Source organism: Sander vitreus, chromosome 16 (genome assembly GCF_031162955.1).
Source record: "Sander vitreus isolate 19-12246 chromosome 16, sanVit1, whole genome shotgun sequence".
In the NCBI taxonomy this organism is placed as follows: Eukaryota; Metazoa; Chordata; class Actinopteri; order Perciformes; family Percidae; genus Sander; species Sander vitreus.
The window spans coordinates 3531467-3551026 of NC_135870.1; the positions used below are offsets into that span (position 1 = coordinate 3531467).

Consider the following 19560-nt stretch of genomic DNA (forward strand, 5'->3'; position numbering starts at 1 on the left):
TCTGAACTCACACATGCACTGACCTCACAGTCTTACCCCCAACCCCTGGACTTTCTTCTACCCACATACTGTGCAATATTGATATTTAATACTTTTGTTAATATTGAAATTCTGTGCAATTTCATTACTGTGCAATATCATTACTTCACACTGTATATCACACTGTGTATATATGTATATAGCGTCTCAGAACTGTGCACCTTACCTCTTACTCCCCCCCTCCCCCCCTTTTTTTTTTTTGCAGTACTTATTTTATTACATTGTTGACACTAGAAAGGAGTTGCTTTTAATCTCGTTGTACATGTGAATAATGACAATAAATGGCATTCTATTCTATTCTAACTTGCTCTGTGTATTATCCGTTCATTAAGGTTAAAAAAAAAAGAGGTCTTTAATGTCCTTAAAGGGGTCGCTGCAGAATCCACCCGGGATCCTCCGGTAACGTCCAGTCATATGATACCTCGTCTCGACGTATAAGAAGTATTGAAATTAGATTAATGAAAAATATTTCACAAAGCCGACTCCAATAGTCAGCTTCCCGGGGACCTATGGCAATATCTTCAGTGAAAAAATAAGTTTTTGTAGTGTAGTGGGAATTGTCCAAAAAGGCCCTGAGGCCGAACTAATCTGACTCCTGTTATTTATTTCCCGCGCCTTCTTTTATTGGACTTACGTTCACCATACACAAGGATCAATCAGAGACGATGAGTTCAGTCAGAGACGCATTCGATTAGCATGAAAACATATCCCAGAGAACAGTCGACCCGGGGCACATATGATATTAACCCCTAGGTACATTTTGCGTCGGAATTGTCCTTTAAAAGGCATGTTAACCAAACTACTGTCAGCAAGGGGAAGAACGAACACATTCTGAGGAATAAGGCCTACGTAAAAGTGTGTAAGTATCATCAGGAAAATGTAGTTAAAGTATTAAACCATTGTAGAAAGGGTAGAGGATCCAAAACAGTTGTGTGATTAATGGTCTAATCATTTCAGCTGGACTAGTAGTCGTTATATTGTTGGCTAGTTTACTTTAGAATGAAACATCAGATTTATATATAAACTACATGTGTTTCGTGTGCAGTAATCTTAATGTGTAAAGTAACTGTCAGATGAATATAGTGGCGTAAAAAGTACAATATTTCTCTCTGTAATGTAGCGGAGTAGAAGTAGAAAGTGGCCTGAAAAGAAAAGAATCATGTAAAGTACAAGTACCTCAACATTTGGACTCAAGTACAGTACTGGAGTAAATGTACTTAGTTACATTCCACCACAGTCTAAATGTTACTAAAAGGAATTAAACAACACACACTCTCACACACACACACACACACACACACACACACACAGACAGAGACACACACACACACACACACACACAATGTGTAAATGTATTTCGTTACTTTCCACCTCGGGGTCTTACCCCCTCTCCACATTCCCCACCACATTTAGCACACCTTTTAGTCCCTTTGCACAACGTAGCTACGTGAGCAAACTTCTGACACTTGTAACATCTTATTGGCTTATGAGTGAACTATCTTACCCTGTCTCTCATATATCCAAAGTACAGCTCTGTAGGCAACTCTTTCAATAAATTGCCATCATTTAGAATCCTAGCATATTATAGCGAATACGTGCAATTGTAGGCTATCATATACCGGAGCTATACAGGCCGTCGGCCGATAGGTTACTCTCGCAAAATACTCTCTCCACTTAGTCTATCCCAATCCCTGAGAGATTTTGTTGTGACTTTTACGTGTACAAAACAAAACAAAACAACACAAACGTTCTCTAAACGCTGACCACGTGTAGACCGACTTCCAACCCACCGTCCTCATCTAACGTCTGTCCTCCACCTCTTGTTTACGTCTCTCTGATTTCTCTCATTTGACCAGAAGATGGCGACAAAACAGTGACTGAAACCTCACTGTTGCTAGGGGCAACACCAAAAATTGCGATTACAGTCTACAACTTTCTTACACGTATTACAGTTTTTATTTATTTCATACTAGTTATATGTTTTTTTTTATTTTATCTATTTTTATTCATAATATATATATAAAATAATAAAATAAATATTATAAAATAAATAAATATTTATTATATATATATATATATAGGCCTATATATTTTAAAATGTTTATATATATATATAATTTTAATTTGTAGCTTAGTCTACATACTTTTTTTTTTTTTTACTGCTGAATGCACCATGTAGTGAAATGTTTACTTCTCCCTGATTTTCTTCATTTGACCGGAAGATGGCGACGAACAAATGCCTGAACACCAACGTCACGTAGACCCTCATTAACAATTAAATATAAAATGAAATGACCGCGATAATTTCAGCAGACTGAAAACATAGAACGCACATGAAGCGGCAAGGGATGAGCACAGCAGCATAGATGTGGTATTAAAGCGGGAGCCGCCATGTTTTGTGGAGTTACTACATGAGCCTTAATGAGGACTTGTTGAGAAGATTGTGCTGAGAAGCGGCGGTCGGAGCTGAGGGGAGCGGCGGTCGGAGCTGAAGATGTGTGTAGGTGGTGGATGCTCAGCAGCAGCCCCATCATCATCCCATCGTAAATAAATGAGTCAACATGGCCGCGGAGCAGCTCGCCCTGTATCACCGCTGAGACACCGAATAACACAACACACAGGTGAATAAAATAGCCACGGGGGAAAAGACTCGGCCTGCATGTTTTATTTCACCTTTTTTTTTGTAGTTTCAATCCTAGAAAGGCATCCAGCCGTCACAAAAATAAAGCTACAGGTTAATATTTGTTATATAATCTTAAAATGATAATATTCAAATGATAAAGACTGTAATTATTTCCCTTTATTCGATTTTATTTCATTCTAGTTTTCTGTAGGCCAATTATTTATTCATTTTTGCCTTTATTCATCGCTTTAATAGCCTATTTCATGAGATAATAAAGCGCTCATTTCATTCGGTTTTTTTTCAGATTAAATGGCGTTCATGTCCCGGTTCTCCCGGTCCCGGAGCAGCTCCAGGTCGCCGAACAGAAAAGACTCGGAGCGCGTGTCCCCGACCCTGACCGTGTCCGAGCTGGAGAGACTCCTGTGCACGGGCAAAACTGCCTGTAACCATGCCGACGAAGTGTGGCCACGACTCTACATTGGAGATCAGTAAGTTTACAAAAATAAGCACAAAGCAGCATACACACACACACACACACACACACACACACACACACACAAATCATTACTGAAGTAAAAGTCCTGCATTCAAAATTGTTAATGTACATATACTACTTTAAATCAAAGTATACTTAAAGTAGCCTATTTATAGTAAAAGTACCCATGATATAGCATATTATGTTATTATTATTGATGCAGAGTTGAAGCTGGTAAAGGTGGAGCTAATTACAGCTACTTTACATCATGCAGGGTGGCTTAATTTATAATAATATATAATAATGTATTATTGACTGTTGTTGAATATTAGTTACATCTGTAAAACTGAGTTCCTCGACAAAGAATCATGAAAAAGAAGCACTTTAAATATTGTGTTTACCAGAAATGTGTTCATAAGTTTCTTGGAAACAACTCATTCAGCATTTAAAAGCATTTTGATTGATTGGTTGAAAAAAAGACAGAGAGGGTCATACAGAAAATAATATTACACAAAATAGAAAGCATAGAGATAAATAAACTATACTAACAGCAAAATCAACTAAAGAAATTAAGAAATAAGAGGGTGCAGCCCTAATCAGTCCTTCCAGAAAAATGCGTATGCGTCAATGCGAATAATCACGTTTTTCTGGAGACTGCCTAATGTGAAGTTGTGGCAGTCAATTATCTGCACGCTCCAGCTGCCTTTGTTCATGTCACTTTTACGTAGTTAAGTAGGTTTAACTTCGACATATAAATCATACTGTACATACTGAAATATAATCAGACTGACGGACTGATACTAGGTTGTAAAAATCTCCTTTTCTCTGCAGAGATATCGCATCAGACCGGCGTGAGCTCGCCAAACTTGGCATTACACACATCCTCAACTGTGCCCAGAGCAAGTGGCGCAGTGGAGCCGAGTATTACTTCGGCATGAACATCACCTATCACGGCATCGAGGCTCACGACTCCCCCACCTTCGACATGAGCGTCAACTTCTATCCTGCTGCTGAGTTCATCCACAAAGCCCTCACGAGTGGAGGTTAGTCTCTGTCAGGACGCGGGGAGGGAGAGCAGCAACAAGGGAAAGAGAGTCGAGGCAGCAGGACGATTTCTGTGGGTTATTGATGAAATATAGATTATATAGGCAGGCAGGTAACCAAAGGAAGGCCAGGCTGGGAACAAGCAAAGGTAAACATTTGACACAAGTTAGTGTCGCATTATCTTAAACATTATTAGAGTCTCTTAAACAAAAGGGCATCAGCAGGGTCCAACATTTACTTTTTTGTCCACCAGCCAAATGGCTAGTGAATGTGCAGAGTTTACCAGCCACTCAATAGATAACTGGTGCTTTTTGGCTAGTGGATGGTGCTAATTTTGGACCCTGGGCATCAGTCCAGATTAAGCCGTAGGTCAGACAGACATAGCCTGGAAATCCAGACCCAAATCCGAAAGGTTAAGGGTCTGGCAATGAGTAATGAAAATGGCCCAACTTGAGAGGCGGCACCAAGCATGTATTTGAAAATCTCACTGCCCGCAATTGGATAACACCACGACCAATCACAACAATACACGGTGACGAAACCAGAGCCCCGTACGTTTAGCTATCAGCGGAGCTAACTGGTAGATTAAACTCTTAGCTACCAGCCGAGCTAACTGGTAGATTAAACTCTCAGCTACCAGCCGAGCTAACTGGTAGATTAAACTCTTAGCTACCAGCCGAGCTAACTGGTAGATTAAACTCTTAGCTACCAGCCGAGCTAACTGGTAGATTAAACTCTTAGCTACCAGCCGAGCTAACTGGTAGATTAAACTCTTAGCTACCAGCCGAGCTAACTGGTAGATTAAACTCTTTCCGTATCCGGTCGGCAAAACAGCAAAAACGTCCTTCTTGCAAAGGAACGATTCGAGCGCCGTCTTCTGTTCCTCTTTTAGATAAAAATACAAGTCTAACTCGTTCATTGTAGCGGCCAAAGCCGTTTCAAACAACTGGTGTTCATCCATAGCCATCTTGCAATGTTTACTAATGACTTTGACGTCACAGCGCTGTCGTCATCTGTTTAGCTGGCCTCTGGCCCGCCTATATCAGATACACCGATGTGATTGGTGCAGCTCGGCTACAAGGGCATAGTTAATGAGCATCATTACTGAATGCCAGAGTGACTCGCTGAGCAAATTCAAATTGTGCTCTCGTGAGAACTCTGGATTTCCAGGGTAAGACAGACGCTACAGAACAGAAGCTCAAAAGCGATGACCGAAAACTACAAGGGCAAGAGGCCGGAAAGCTGAAGAACAGAGCCTGGGGGCTTTAAGCAGATGTATGGGAGGCAGAGCAGATGTGGGAAGCAGTTTGGGCCTGAAAGCCTGGATGCTGGCGACAGAGAAGGAGCAGGGTCTGGAGGACGAACAGCTGGCCGGACAGACGGGCGGAGCCACTCTAGAAAACGACCTGAAGGGCGGTGATACACACGGCAGCCAGGAGGTGGGGGAAGACGGGCAAAGCACCATTCTTAAAAAAACGACCTGGAGGTCGGCGACATCAGAGGGACCGCTCTGAAGTTGGGGCGACTTAGAAGGGAACGCTCTGAAGGTCGGCCAGGAGGCGAGGCAGACGGGCGGGACCGGGCCAAGATCTGGCAGGGCATCGGCCGTCACGGTTATTGCAAAAAACTTGCAAAAACAAGTTGTGAACTCAACATTGACATATCAGCGTCTTTTAAGTTGATATGTTGAACTTGTTATCAAACTGTTGTCTTGTAACACATTCATTAGGAGTCTTTGTGTTTGGGTTCCACCTGATGAATGTCAGTCCAATAATATCTGTCTCGTTACCTGCTAAATGCTCCACTATGTTCACCAGATAGTCTCTAACTGAGTCTGTCTGCTGTTTGCTGCTGAACAGGTAGTGTTCAGTGGCTTTTCACATTTTTTTGTCTCTGAAAGCGACGCTATGAGAGCGCTGAGAGAGAACCAGAACAGTAAAGTTGAAGCCGGACAGATAAACAAAGAACTAAACTCACTGTGCCAAAGAGGAGCTGCATATCCAGCTGATAATTCTCCAGAGGTTTATCACTACCAGAGATTGCTTTCACTCACTTAATACATTGCTTAAAACAATATTTGACTATAGCAGCTTTAAAGATATTTAGTCTTAAGGGCAAAAGATGATATGCATAACAGAAATGTATATAAACTTGTGAAAAACTGAGAAACTGATTTATATGGTGATACTCATAGTGTGTGTGTGTGTGTGTGTGTGTGTGTGTGTGTGTGTGTGTGTGTGTGTAGGTAAGGTGCTGGTCCACTGCACTGTGGGAGTGAGCCGCTCTGCCACTCTGGTGCTGGCCTACCTGATGATCAGACAGAACCTGACGCTGGTTGAGGCCATCAAGACGGTGAAGGACCACCGGGGCGTCATCCCCAACCGGGGTTTCCTCCGCCAGCTCAACGGCTTGGACGGCATCCTGAGAGAGAGCCGTAAGACGTCGCCGCACAGCTGAAAACCCCCTCGACACACACACACACACACACACACACACACACACACACACCTGAGGACTGGTTAAACTGGGGGAGATAATGGGACCAAGTCAGGAGCAGCTAGTGGGTTTCTGATGCCGTGGCTCTTAGTGACAGAAGGTGAGAGCAGGGTTTGACTGATATCTGATTATAATATCTTCAAACTCAATTTTTATGTGTTATATATTTATATATTGTTGTTGCGTTTGAGGCTACATCTACACTGCTACGTTTTGGTTTAAAAACAAATACCTTTTGCTATGTTTACGTCTCCCGTCCGCACAATTTCGGCTTTTCCGAGTACCTCAAACGGAGACATTTGGAAACATTGCTTCCCCCGATTTGGATTGAAAACTCCGGGGTTTCTGGACGGACACAAACGGAGACCCGCGCATGCCCAGTGTGTGTAAAGGCCCTGACACACCAACCCGATGACCGACCGTCAGCAGAAAAGGCAGTCAGGCTGTTTATTCGGCTCCCGTTGGTCCAAAAAGTGCCTCAGAACACACCGAAGTGACGCCGACTTGAGCGCATGCATCTCCATAACAGCAGGCGGCGCTAACCTGTGTTGTCGGCCCAAAAATGAAAACCGGAAATGACGAACGCGTCATGTGGGTCTGGCTTCTCCAGCCGACCATAACGGCAGCTCGTTTGAAATACAATCTAGTATTTATGAAAATAGTTCACTGAAACGTGTTTCTCAAAACATTTTAAGAAATCATAAGAAATAGGCCGTGCAGTTGCTGAATCTGTCTTCATTTCAGATCGACAAAGGTCAGTTTGAAAGATTTTCGTCAGATTTTGAGAGGCGTTCATCGCTCATCCCACTCGTCATTTCCGGGTTAGCTCTCCACCAATCAGATTGGTCATTGAGGCCGACTGCCCACCCTCCGATTCAACAAGTCAGGTCGGCCAAAATGAAGGCAGACGGCTCCTCCGACGGACGACAGCACGGAACACACTGAACAGACTCGAGTCACCGACCTCGCCAGACTGTCTGACAGCCGATTATCGGGTTGGTGTGTCAGGGCCTTAAACGGTCATGTGATATGTGTTGTCAGACGTGTTAATATGGACGGAAATTAGTTCTGCTACTGGAGCTAAAACTCTGTTTTTGTCTCAAAACGACGCTTAAAAATGAAAACCTAGTCGTATAGCTGTAGCCTGAGCCTCTAAAACAACATGAGCTCTGGAGGGTAAAACTCCAGTGAAGCCAACATCTTTTATAATGTGACATGTATTTAATGTCAGAAGGAAACTCTCAGCCAATTAATGAAGAATTAATTTAAGTCAATGAGTTTTATTGATTACATTCCACCTGTGACGAGGAGGCGATCAGATTGGGAACCCCTCGTTTTATTATACAACAGGAAAATCCACTCTTTCCTTCAACTTTTTAATCAAACTTCAGAGCATTCCACTTGAACCTGATGTTTTACTGCCACTGAAAAGAGTACAAAATATAAATCTTGACTCTTGACAGAACTCGGGGTTGCTAATACGCTGCAGGAATCCTTCACAGGTCACAGATTCTCTGGCGCATTTGTTCTCATTTCCGGAAATTTCTAGAAAGGTGTCAACGACTCCACCAAGGTCTTAAAATGAGCTGAATTATATCTATCAATCTATTCTCAATAGTAGATTTTTTTCACTTTTTTTAAGAACCCAAAAACCTGCAAACTTTTGTTCACTTGAACTCGCTTTATTTGCAAAGTTTCGGTCGTCTTTTAACAGGTCAAATTTACGATCCTCGCCGTGAGGGGGACGTGTCCGTTTCACTTTTTAAAATCCTATCTTAGTCCCCCTCACTTTGAAAGTTTCAGTTTGATTCATCCACTAAGAAAACCTTAAAACGTGTCCTTTTACGGTTTAGATAATTCTCCTAAAATGACGCCAGAACTGATCATCAACAACAAAGATAATTCAGTAAAAGACAGAACTCTTTATAGTAAAGATAGAAATTAAACAATTTTTTTTTTTGGAGTTACATTTTTCATATAACATAATAACATTTATCAAAATAAACCGATAAAAACACCCACGTTGGTCGTTTGTACAATTAGCAATTATGACCCATTTTTAGTGGCCATATTAATTATGACGGGAGTAAAACCAGAAGACCCAGGAGACCAGTGTTAATGTCCCGTTTGAAAATTAAGGTAAACGAGTCATTATAACTTTACGTAGCAAACGTAACTACGTCACGTTCTCCATCATGAAATTACGTCATGAACTTTCATATGGAAGTGTAGTAACGTAACAACTGTGCTGATTTGAACCCAAACAACAATCTTTTTCTAAACCTAACAAAGTAGTTTTGGTGCCTAAAACTAACCAAACTGCGACTGTTTCACTACGTTTACGACATGTTTAAAACCGTGACGTTACGTTTAGGTACAAAGATGGAAATTTTAGAGGGTAGGAATAAACCTTGTTGGGTTTCTATCAAGGAAACTAAAAGTGATTATTAAGTTGCTTTTTTATATTGAAGCAACTTAAGTCGCTTTCTTTGGTATACTAACATTTTTATGGAAAGCATGAAAACCAGTTTGATCAAAACCCATCTTGTATAAAGTTATAGAAAGAAATACGTCTTATAACTCTATCATTTTATAGAAAGAAGTACAAGTATATTACCAGAAAATGACTTTGGTAGAAGTTAAAGATTACTTGAGTGAAAGTCTCTAGAAGTATCTGATATGTACGATACTTAAGTATCAAAAGAAAAATTAACGCATAATAGTCAGGGTTTCCACACCTTCTTAAACTTAAAATTCAAAGACAGAAAACAGAAACAAAATAAAAAAAAAAAAAATGTTTGTGCGGAAGGATCTTTCCCTCTAACGTACGACATTTCTTGCAAGTAACAAGTAACGACGCTTATGGGAAATGTGTCGGAGTAAAAGTATACATTTTATTTAGGAAATGTACTGGAGTAAAAGTGAAAGTTTCCACAAATATAAATAATGAAGTAAAGTTCAGATACGTGAAATGTATAAGAAGTACAGTCAGGGAATATTTGTACTTTGTTACATTACAACACTGATCATTATGTTTTATTTGCCTAATGACATAAACGTGAACCAAAAGGTCATTAATAAGGTGAGAACAAGTGATCGACAGCGTGCAGGATTCAACAATAGACCAAATAACTTAAAATAAATAACTTAAAAGTTAAAATGGAGATAACAGTATTGCCTCTGGCCCTTTTCTTATCAGCCCGCCTGGAGCTCAGGGTCAGTATTCAAGGGGCCGCATGCTTTATTTTGTGCAGGGCCCCGAAATAACCACACCTGGCTCTGTCCACACATGGGCTGCTATTCTGTCTTTTGTAATCCAAACGGAGGGTTAAACCTGTGACGTCAGCCCTCAGAAACAAAGACTCTTGCTCAGCGATTCTCCCCCATAGTTCAAGTCTTTGCGGGTCTTCCCTCCACTTATTTTTTTTTTTTACATTCAGCAAGTGTCATTAAGTGCTCTGAACAACTCACACACTAGTTGTAGCCCAGGTCTAAACCAGCACAGGTATATGTAGCCTGTTTATTCATCGTATTAACAGTGTTGTCACAATCCGTACACAGTTGTTACCTGTGACGAGTTTGTAAATAGAAACATACAGTATATGATCATTTTTGTTCAATTCAATGTATTGTTTTCAATCCAATGTATTCATCCGGCAGAGAAGAGACTTGAGCCTATTTGGACGGGATCGACATTACGCACATTGGCTTAACTTGCAAATAGGGATCCCCCTAAACTGTTTTTTCAAGGCCGAGCATATTTTTTTGAACCGATATTTACAGTGAAAATGTTACAAACTCCAAAACAAAACTTTTTTTAAATGCTTTAAGCAATTTTCTAATATAAAAGTAACACCCAGTAATAGAGTCAGATAGTGTTGTGGGCGGGACATTAAGTCAGACTCAGTTGTGAGAGACAGACACAGAGGTGGAGCCGAGCCAAAGTAGAACACGTTTTAATTCATTAAAGGTGCTGTAGGTAGGATTGTGAAGACCCAGGACGTAGGCAAAAAATTTGAACATCGACAACTTCTCAGTCCCTCCCCCCTTTCTGCTAAAGCCCAAAACGGTCTCCTAAGCCCCTCCCCCCACAAGGGAGAATGAATGTGTGTGCATACATGAGCAGTGATTGACACGCAGTTAGACACCTCCCCCCCTGGCCCTGATTGGTGCATCTGAACAGTTAGACATCCCCCCATGGCCCTGATTGGTGCATCTTAACAGTTAGACACCGCCCCCTGGCCCTGATTGGTGCATCTGAACAGGGAGCTGTGGATTTTTTTCAAATCTCACTACAGGCTGTAGGTGGAGCCAGAGGAGCTGGATTTCTTTTTTAATGACCTGCTTCATGTAGTTCTACTGGAACATAGGGTCAGTTTCAGCAAATATGACAGAAAGGTAGTTTTACAAGTCTTACCTACTGCACCTTTAATTTAATCGGTTATCAGGCAAATAAAACGCAGATACAGATATCTGCAAACTGCCAAAAAACGGGCCGATAATCGCTGTATCCCTAAATTTCAGCTAATAGATTTAGCTATTAAATGTATTTTTGCAAGTTACACAGTGTGCAGGAGTTTCTTTGCACCTCAGTAGTTTAAGTCATTGTTACGGAGGCCTTTTAATCATCGTGAAACTACAGAATATGTCTGGAATAGATCGGGACATTTAAAGCCAGGCAAAGATACTGCAAGAGGTGAATTGAGGTCAAACATCGCACTCCTTCTCTGGGTCATAACTCAGTCTAACTAAACACATTGACGTGGAACACATATTATTAGACTCACGGTGACTTACACTTCCCGTGGATATAACAATTTCTGGTGTCCATTGCGACTAAATGTCCACAAATCTGCTTGAAAATCACAGAAAAAAAGACACTTCAGAACTTCCCTGAGAATCATTTTTAAGTTATCTTCAATAACCATGTACGTGTAAACGGGGTATTAGGCTGCGACTCCATCTTCACAAAACATGGATAATAAAAAAGGACATGCAGCTTTTTCCCAAAGAAACATTTTAGAGACCCATTTTGGACTTTAAATTAGAAAAAGGAGCAATCCGTTCACTTGAGGTTTGATTCAAATTTCAGTTTACACTCTCCCCCCCCCCCCACACCTTCACGTAAGTAATAAATCCAGTCCAAATGGTGCTTCAGACTCAACACAGCGCTCTGACGTGGCTATTAAACCACTTCCTAGTCTGGTGTATCTCTCCACCTTTACAGTGACTGTTAGCTGTCCCGAATGGGACTCTAAGGGATCATTGACAGCATCATGCCAGCACAAGAAGTATTTAGAGAAGACGTGCACTGGGAGACAATACCACAAATGTGCCATCGCAAAAGCTAACAACTGCCTGGATGTCAGGAAGAGTGCACCGTATTCAGCGCTGTACGCGAGTCTTGCAAAGTCCGCTCTTTTGTCTTGGTGTTAAGTGAGGCTTGTGTTCTCGTGCTAATGAAAAACAACAGAAGATCCAATGCTGAAACTCATACCGTTTTTTTCAAATACCCTCCTGTGTGTTATTAATGATTACCTCAAGTATGAAACATATTATTTTTGGGACTCGTGGTCTTCGTCTGTGCTGTTTTTAACACCATGATAAAGTACAGGAGACGGGGAAACGAGATGAGCAACTTTTCTCAGCTCATTTGCAGAAAAAAAAGTGTAAATAAAAAGCTGAATATTGTTTCTGTACAGTCTGTGGAGATTTAAAGGTATAGTTTTAGTTAAATATTTTGTGGAAATGAGCTTTTCTGCTGCAGTTTTCCTGCAGTTATGTTATGAGTTATGTCAAAATTATTCCTTGCCTTGGGAATCCCTATAATGAGTTTAAGGAACAATTTGTTTGCATTGTGTGTTAAAGTGCTCATATTATGCTCGTTTTCAGGTTCATAATTGTATTTAGAGGTTATATCAGAATAGGTCTACATGGTTTAATTTTCAAAAAACACCATATTTTTGTTGTACTGCACATTGCTGCAGCTCCTCTTTTCACCCTGTGTATTGAGCTCTCTGTTTTAGCTACAGAGTGAGACATCTCACTTCTGTAACATCTTTGTTGGGAGTCACACATGCTCAGTAGCTAGGTAAGGACTACTAGCCAGTCAGAAGCAGAGTATGAGGGCGTGCCCTGACAGTACCTAGGTAAGGACTACTAGCCAGTCAGAAGCAGAGTATGAGGACGTGCTCTGACAGTACCTAGGTAAGGACTACTAGCCAGTCAGAAGCAGAGTATGAGGGCGTGCCCTGACAGTACCTAGGTAAGGACTACTAGCCAGTCAGAAGCAGAGTATGAGGGCGTGTCCCTGACAGTACCTAGGTAAGGACTACTAGCCAGTCAGAAGCAGAGTATGAGGGCGTGCCCTGACAGTACCTAGGTAAGGACTACTAGCCAGTCAGAAGCAGAGTATGAGGGCGTGCCCTGACAGTACCTAGGTAAGGACTACTAGCCAGTCAGAAGCAGAGTATGAGGGCGTGCCCTGACAGTACCTAGGTAAGGACTACTAGCCAGTCAGAAGCAGAGTATGAGGGCGTGCCCTGACAGTACCTAGGTAAGGACTACTAGCCAGTCAGAAGCAGAGTATGAGGACGTGCTCTGACAGTACCTAGGTAAGGACTACTAGCCAGTCAGAAGCAGAGTATGAGGGCGTGCCCTGACAGTACCTAGGTAAGGACTACTAGCCAGTCAGAAGCAGAGTATGAGGACGTGCTACGCTAGCAGCTAGGTGAGCATTATAACGTGTGTTCCAAAGTGACCACGTTTGTCTCTGAAGTAAAGGCTGGACTACAATAGAGCTGTTTGGAGCAGTTTGTGAACAGTGTTTTCTGTTGGAGATGGTAAGTCCCTTTGGGGTGGACTTTGGGCTTTTTCACTTTGTAAACCTATAATGTGCACAAAAAAGATATATAACACGATAAATGAAAGGCAAAAAGCCAAAAAAGCATAATATGAGCACTTTAAATCGATACTCATTTGCATCACAGCCGGCTACTTGGGGACCAATCGATGACCCAAGGGCTTTATCCCCATCTCAGGAGAGATATTTCCATGAGATCCTGGATATTTGAAATTGCCACATTTTGTATAATATTTGGTTTGATTGTGTGACAGCATGAAGTTACTCCCGAAGTCAAGAATCAACCCGTCAAAACTCTTCTCTCTCGTTACATTTTGTGTCAAGAAAACAGAGACTTCCTTTGCTACGACTGTCTGTTAAATACGACGATGTCCTGCGGAATCTGCCTTTTTTTTTAGAAGCTCTCCACTCAGTTAAAACACAAGTGAACTATATATTCAAGGATATTTTCTGGACGGAGCCTCTCTTGCCGTAACGATCTCTTTGCTGTATTGGATCTGTATGTTTTGTATTTGTGGTTTTACTGTGCCGTGATTGGTCGTTGGTCTCAATTGCTGTTTTATATTCTCGTAATATCTTTGTTTTCTTACAGAGAACTTTCTATAAGAAAACTTGGAATTGTTTTCAATTTATTTTTGTATCACTCTCTTTGAGGTTCATTGAAGAAGAAACTGGCAAAGTTGATGTTGATGCCTTAATCTGTGTACTTCAAGTTGGTTTTCAGACTTTTGTTTCAGTTTTTATTGTGAGTAACAACACTTGAGCGTTGATTGATAACTTTGTTTTGATAAATTCTCTACTTAATCAGAAATAAAATAAAACTTCTCTCACAGCTGTTGTACTGCATTTTGTACTGCAAATCCGACCCCTCGCAGATTGTGATCCGGCCCACATTTCAATTTAGGTTCACAATATATTTTGGCATACTGAGTTTTTGTCGCATTTCAGAAAGTTGTGTCCCTTTATTCCAATGTTTTTTGGCGCTTTTTTAATTGTTTGTGCTACTTTTTTCTGTCGATTTCAGTGCTTTTTCCACACTTTTTTGTTGTTGCTTTTTTCAACATTTTTGTTTCTTCTTTCTATGATGGCTAAGGAACTTTTTTGCCGACTTTCTGGGGCCCAAACTGTAAGTGAGAAGGCTATGTTATGAGACATGCAATAATAGTCAAACTGTAATTAATCAGAAATAAAATAAAACTTCTCTCACAGCTGTTGTACTGCATTTTGTATTAAAAAGAGGTAGATTTATGCTTCCACACAGGGCCGTAGACAGGGGAGGGGGTTCGGGTGGTTCTAAATAATAATAACAATAATAATAACAACAACAACTTGTATTTACAGTATATAGCACCTTTCATGAAACCCAAGGACACTTTACACAATTACTGTGGCTAAGCTAAAGGAGGTTGTAGGCTGTGGTGAACAGGTGGTGTTTCAGGAGTTCTTTTTAAAACGCAGGACTTTCACCCGAGAGAGCGGGGATCACGTCCCCCGTGTGGTGTTTGTCAACTGTCGTTTTTTAGTTTTACTAAAGCCTTCCCCAATGTTGTTTTCCTAAACCCAACCTTTTTGTTTCGACGCGCGTGTGACGTTCTCGCGATAGTACGGCACGTTCTCGCGTTAACAAGCCAAGTGCGACGTGTATGCTCACATCTGCGTAGACATACACGCTGATAGCTCAAAATGCGTACAGATAACACACCACTTGGCTTTAGGAAAGTGGCGTCATGATGATGCCACGTTGGCCGTAGGCGAAAACAGCATTTTACATCTGCGGATGTAGAACCAGGTTTGGTTGTATTTAAGTGAAACGTGGTGTGTCTGCTGCGTTAGGGTTTTCTCCAGGCGCTCCGAGTGTTTCTCCCACATTCACTAAATATTAAAAAACAAGTCCTGCCTCACATCCAGGTTACCGTCTCCTCCACCGGCCCCTGTCCTTAAAGGCACATAGAGGCCACCTGGATGGGGGGCAGGACCCGAGCTCTCAGGGCCACCTCAGTGGTCAACAGCGTGAGCTAGGGTTGCACGATATTGACAAAATGTGATATTGCGATATCGATATTAATTTCGATATTTTTAAACATAAACAACATAAAATTACAAAAGTTACAGGAAAACGCATCAAAATAGATTCATAACACATTAAATAAGTTTTCTTACAACACAAGGTTTATTTCAACTGACAGTCATATGGGACTGGTACAACATGAATAAATAAATAAGGACAGTATAATATATATAAATAAAGAGAACAGGACATGTTCTACTGGTTGGACAGCATAAAATATATAAATAAAGAGAACAGGACATGTTCTACTGGGTGGACAGTATATAATATATAAATAAAGAGAACAGGACATGTTCTACTGGTTGGACAGCATAAAATATATAAATAAAGAGAACAGGACATGTTCTACTGGGTGGACAGTATATAATATATAAATAAAGAGAACAGGACATGTTCTACTGGGTGGACAGTATATAATATATAAATAAAGAGAACAGGACATGTACTACTGGTTGGACAGTATATAATATATAAATAAAGAGAACAGGACATGTTCTACTGGTTGGACAGTATATAATATATAAATAAAGAGAACAGGACATGTTCTACTGGGTGGACAGTATAAAATATATAAATAAAGAGAGCAGGACATGTTCTACTGGTTGGACAGTATAAAATATATAAATAAAGAGAACAGGACATGTTCTACTGGTTGGACAGTATAACATATATAAATAAAGAGAACAGGACATGTTCTACTGGTTGGACAGTATATAATATATAAATAAAGAGAACAGGACATGTTCTACTGGTTGGACAGTATAATATATATAAATAAAGAGAACAGGACATGTTTTACTGGGTGGACAGTATAATATATATAAATAAAGAGAGCAGGACATGTTCTACTGGTTGGACAGTATAAAATATATAAATAAAGAGAACAGGACATGTTCTACTGGTTGGACAGTATATAATATATAAATAAAGAGAACAGGACATGTTCTACTGGTTGGACAGTATAATATATATAAATAAAGAGAACAGGACATGTTTTACTGGGTGGACAGTATAATATATATAAATAAAGAGAGCAGGACATGTTCTACTGGTTGGACAGTATAAAATATATAAATAAAGAGAACAGGACACAACTTTTCTTTCTCTTCTCTGATTCGTTCTGTTCAGTTGTCTCTATCTATTTCTTCACTCACGCTGTCACTCTGTAGAAATATGCACACACGTGGTACGCTCCGTAGGGTTTGTCTCGTAGTGGACCCGTGCGCTGACGTGCACTAACATGTTCAAGTGGCACGGTAACTGGCCAATGAAACATGATCGTTACAGCGTTTCAAGCTCTAAATCAAACACAACTAAGCCGCACAGCCAACGGACGGGACGCAGCGCTCCACAAAATAAACAAAATATTGCATATTATTGCGTCGCTTTCGATATATTGCGATAACGACATTGAGTCGATATATCTTGCACCCTTAGCGTGAGCTCACAGCTAGAAGGTGATCGGACCTGAGCCTTTCTGAAAACAAATCCTTTACTTCCTTGTTCACCCACTTTCATCACCTTTACCACCACTGTTCTCCCAACAGCTTGCACGCTTAACCCTCACGTTGTCCTCGGGTCAAATTTGACCCGTTCTTAAAACTTTTATATCAGAAATATGGGTTTCTTTTTAACCAAATTACTTAAACTTTGACATCCACACGTCTGTGATTCTCCATCAACATACGTTCCTTTTCCATTTGTCAAAATCATTCATCATTTCAAAATGAGGTGTAATCTCCTATAAATTAGATTTATTGACCATGAATTCCAAAAATGCGTGTAAAAATATTGGTAATAAGTTGGTGTTAGTGAAAAATAGCATCGAAAACGTGGAAAAAAGTGACAAAAACATTGAAAAAAGTGATGAAATAAGTGACAAAAACGTTAAAGAAAAAAGTGTTAATTTTGACCCAGAAGTACAACAAGTGCATGGTCGACCAGAAGACAAGGGTTAAAGCTCTTCCAATCTGCTCTTCAGAGTTACATCCAATCAATAAATTGCCATCATTTAGAATCCTAGCATATTTAACCTGATTCTTAATTATTTCACTCAAACTCTTCACTCCTCCTGGTTCTTCAAACGTCACAACAACATTCCATTTCTCCTCACTCTCTTTCATTCCTCTAATCCGCTTTGCTTTATTTATCCTCCTTATCTGCCAGTTCCCATCTTCTTGATCCAAATCATCCACACTGCGACAACTATCTTCCTGATATTGTCTGCCATGATAGAGAATAGGCCTATGTGCAATTGCCGATATGCAAAATACTCTCTTCACTTAGTCTATCCTAATTCTAATAATCCCTAAGAAATGTTGTTGTGACTCTTACTTATACAAAACAACATAATAAATAATAAAATAAATATTTATTATATAATAATAATAATAATAATAATAATTTGTAGCTTAGTCTACATACTTTTTTTTTTTTTTTTTTTACTGCTGAATGGACCATGTAGTGAAATGTTTACTTACTCCCTGATTTTCTTCATTTGACCGGAAGATGGCGACGAACAAATGCCTGAACACCAACGTCACTTCCCCACTAACACAGAACGTTTAGCTTATGGTTCTCTAAAGGTTAGTTTGAACCAACCAACTGAAACGTTCTCCTGTGGTTGCACTGTACCTGTCGGTACACGATCCGTGCTGCCCGCACGATTCCTTCTGTGCGTGCGCAAGACGTTAACACATGTGCAGATGAAAATCCTGTTTTCATTAGCCGTTAGCTATGTAAACTAACGTTAGCTTCCCAGTGGAGGCTTATGAAGTACCAATGAAGTTGCGAGAGGCAGTGAAAGTTGCAAAAATATATATAATAAATCATTTTATAAATATAAAATATATATACTATATTTTGTATAGTTCTTTAAAAATAAAAAGGAAACTTGTTTTGGGGAGAATAAGAATTATTACTATTAATGAATTACTCTGGGCTGAGATTTCCTAGGAACCTTACCAAAAAGGCTCAGGATGCTGCAAATGTTGGTATAATATGAGAATGGCTGGTGGATTTAAGACAAAAAATAATAATGCATTGAATGAATCAAATATGAACCCATGTGTCACTGTCAGTGGCTTGTTGATCTTTACATTGTTAGTTCATTTCCTATCCTGGGACACACATTCATACGGTTTGATAAAGTACATATTGGACTTGCACTTACGATAACGAGCATAGCTGTCCTCAATTTAGGTCATCCTGTCTCATCTGTGGTTTTTCCTGCATCCATCGTGTGTGTGTGTGTGTGTGTGTGTGTGTGTGTGTGTCAGTCGCGGGGGGAACGGAGCATCCCCACCCGCTGCAGAGCCGCCAGGATTGAAACAGCAGCGGCTTTCAGTGACTTTAGAGTGAAAAAAACGTTACAGCGTACATTGATGTTAAAATGTATACAGGTAGGCAGGACGGTCTTTCGCTGTACGTTTTGTTGGTAAGTGTGAGATGTTCGAGTCACACACGTGTCTCGTTTTCATATCAAAAACAAGGGAATTAATTTGACCCGTTCTCACTCCCGCTTGGCCGCTGGCTGTCACAGTGGACGTGGGACTGATGGGATTGTCGCGAGTAATGAAAATGTGTTAGGGGGCCCCAGCTGTCAATCAATATCTTTCAGTCACACTGGCCCCTTACCCTGCTTACCGATAGTCGAACCACCAGCCTTCTGAATGGTAGGAGACCGCTCTACACCGGAGCCACAGCCGTCCATAAAGAACTTTCTTTTAAAATAACCAATAATTCCAATCCCCCCCCCCCCAAATAAAAACTATCTAAACCAAACTGAAGCCTTAATCTTGTTAAAAGCGCCACTTCAGTGAATTTCTAACATCTAATGTATCAACAACTCATGCAACTTACTGTATGCACTCATAACAAAAGTATTTGAACCTCATGTATATACAAAATGAGGGAAAAACGGCAAAAAATGTCCACTTTTTGAAGGTCCCCCC

General features: G+C 40.5%; 1 protein-coding gene across 1 annotated transcript; it reads left to right on the forward strand.

Annotated features, from left to right (window-relative positions):
- The first annotated feature begins 2971 nt into the window (after nt 1-2971).
- dusp26 (dual specificity phosphatase 26) lies at nt 2972-6638 on the forward strand. The gene is made up of 3 exons (XM_078271731.1): nt 2972-3150; nt 3969-4180; nt 6427-6638. The coding sequence occupies exons 1-3, from the start codon at nt 2972-2974 to the stop codon at nt 6636-6638; spliced, it is 603 nt and encodes a 200-aa protein (XP_078127857.1).
- Nucleotides 6639-19560: the final 12922 nt, after the last annotated feature.